This window comes from Babylonia areolata, chromosome 20 (genome assembly GCF_041734735.1).
Source record: "Babylonia areolata isolate BAREFJ2019XMU chromosome 20, ASM4173473v1, whole genome shotgun sequence".
NCBI lineage: Eukaryota > Metazoa > Mollusca > Gastropoda > Neogastropoda > Buccinidae > Babylonia > Babylonia areolata.
The window spans coordinates 38,291,358-38,293,857 of record NC_134895.1 but is presented as its reverse complement, the minus strand read 5'-3'; the positions used below and the strand labels follow the sequence as shown (position 1 = coordinate 38,293,857).

At 37.7% G+C, this 2,500-nt stretch overlaps 1 protein-coding gene and 1 long non-coding RNA gene across 3 annotated transcripts in view; one reads left to right on the top strand and one right to left on the bottom strand.

Annotated features, from left to right (window-relative positions):
* The window catches only part of LOC143295486 (uncharacterized), a 365,664-nt gene that overhangs the window by 322,904 nt on the left and 40,260 nt on the right, over positions 1–2,500 (bottom strand). The gene's annotated exons all lie outside the window — the stretch shown is intronic.
* The window catches only part of LOC143294967 (patched domain-containing protein 3-like), a 46,418-nt gene that overhangs the window by 13,780 nt on the left and 30,138 nt on the right, over positions 1–2,500 (top strand). For both annotated transcript variants that reach the window (XM_076606495.1, XM_076606494.1), the window contains exons 4-5: positions 742–815; positions 2,019–2,135. In XM_076606495.1, the coding sequence (XP_076462610.1) occupies positions 742–815; positions 2,019–2,135 (191 nt within the window). The remainder of the gene's footprint in view (positions 1–741; positions 816–2,018; positions 2,136–2,500) is intronic.

Here is a 2,500-nt window from a genome sequence, read left to right as displayed (position 1 = left end):
ATATGGGTGCGCGCACGCGCGCGCGCGTGTGTGTGTATGTGTGTGTGCCTATGTATACATATCAATAAGCATGCATCTGTCTCTCTGCGTATGCATTCGTGTGACACAACATTTTTGCGCATGGCTGTGTGTGCGTGCGTGCGTGCGCGTATGCATGTATGTGAGCTTGTGTGCATGAGTGTGTACGTGTGTCTGTGCATGTGTGATTGCGTTTAATTAATTTTCATAAACCATTTTGCAATTTTCTGTTGCAGTTTTAATTCTTATGGACCATTTTGTAATTTTTCTGTAGCAGTTTTAATCCTCATAAACCATTTTGTAACTTTCTGTTGCAGTTTTAATGTTTTAATTCTCATAAACCAGTTTGTAATTTTGTTGCAGTATCTAATTCTCATAAACCATTTTGTGTATTTTCTGTTGCAGTTTTAACTCTCAAAAAACCATTTTGTTACTTTCTATTGCAGTTTTAATTCTCATAAACCATTTTTTTTTTGTAATTTTCTATTGGAGTTTTAATTCTTATAAACCATTTTTTTGTAATTTTCTGTTGCAGTTTTAATTATCAAAAACCATTTTGTAATTTTGTTGCAGTTTAAATTTTCATAAACCATTTTTTTGTAATTTTCTGTTGCAGTTTTAATTCTCATGAACCATTTTATTTTATTTTATTTTTTTATATATATAAATTTCTGTTGCAGTTTTAATTTTCATGAACCATTTTTTTGTAATTTTCTGTTGCAGTTGCTAGACATGTATCAGGAGATCATCAGCAAGAACACCTCGTCAGGAACCAACGTCGTGGACGTTTGTGTCAAGTAAGTTGTGTGTGTGTGTGTGTGTGTGTGTTACAATATGTGTGGGTGTGCTTTTGTGAGTGTGTGTGTGTGTGTGTGTGTGCCTGAGGAGGCAGTAGGGCGGAAACACGGGTAGGAAAGCCAAAGGGGGCGTAACAGGACAGGGGAACGAACTCTTATCTCGAAAGGTGTCAAAGGTGGTAGGGTTCACAGGGACAATTATCTGGGACAGTGCAGGGGAAGGGCAGAGAGAGACGGACGGACGAAAAGGTGAAGATCAGCGGCAGTGTCTAGGACTGACTGAGAATCAGTTTGAACTATTTCCAACACCCGTACAGTGTTTGTGTACTGCGTTGGAAGATAAACGTTCTCGCATACACTCCATCTATGCGTATTATATAATTCGTCTTTTTAAAAAAAATTTTTTTTTTTAAGGTCGTGGTTTGGGAAGAGGGGGCGCTATCCGGTAGTATATTCACTGATTCACTGACAAAGCAAAAAAAGGCAAAATCAGTTAGCCAGGATGAATCACAGCCAGCTTTTGGGATTTTCGAGATGCTCCCCTCTGGTCGACGGTACAGAAGAATAAGGACGAAAACCAATCGCTTCGCCAATAGTTTTTCCCCGAAAGCAGTCAATGCCCTGTCTCTCGAACAAACGCAGTATGATAACTAGAATTGTGCAATTAACAACCATCTACCTGAAGATCTAGTCATCAGCCCCATCCACATGTAATATGCGGCTTCTGTTCAAACGTGTGTGTGTGTGTGTGTGTGTGTGTGTGCAGTGCGTGCATGTGTGAGTATGCACAAGTTTTTTTTTTTTTATTTTTTTTTATTGATATGCACTTGTATGTATCCTAATTTCTACTGTATCTGTGTCTGTGTAGGATTTTCGATTTATGTTCGTACCTTGTTATGTACTATCCCCCCCCCCCCCGCACCCCCCCAATATCCCTTGTGACCCCGGTACTCTTGGTGATAAAGACATATTGTATTCTGTTCTATTCTATTCTATTCTATAAGTTAAGAAATAAACAAGAGAAACCCCACAGAACCAGCAAGAATAACGCGAGTGATTTTTAAAAATTTTTTTTAGACAATACTTTCAGCTGTAGTCAGAAAACTGATTATCAACACCATAAAAACAGGTAGGTTTAACCCTGCAATGCAACCCAAAGACCACTAGTGAGTGTGACTGTTGGTACATGTGGGTTGGTTCCAGAGCCGGTTCCAACTGTCTGATTCAGAGCATTCTGGAGCTGTGGTCATACGATGATGCCACCATCCGCTCTCTGACGCAAGTCCAGATTCAGACCGACATCAACAACATCACCACCAGGTTTGTCTTTCTTTGATTTTCTATTTTGTCTGCCTATCTATCAGATATCTATCTATCTTTTTTTTTTTTTACGCTTACAGTTGACTTCATCAAGTTTTTGCGCCTTATAAAATTATTATTATTAGTAGTAGTTCTTTTTTTTTTTTATGTATTTATCTATTATTTATTTCTTTATTTACTTATTTTTTAAATTTTATTCATTTATTTATTGTTTGTTTGTTTTGTTATTTAATTAATTAATTAATTAATTAATTATTTTTTTCTCAATGCCTGACTAAGCGCACTGAGTTACGCTGCTAGTCAGGCATCTGCTTGGCAGATGTGGTGTAGCATACATGGATTTGTCCGAAACGCAGTGACGCCTC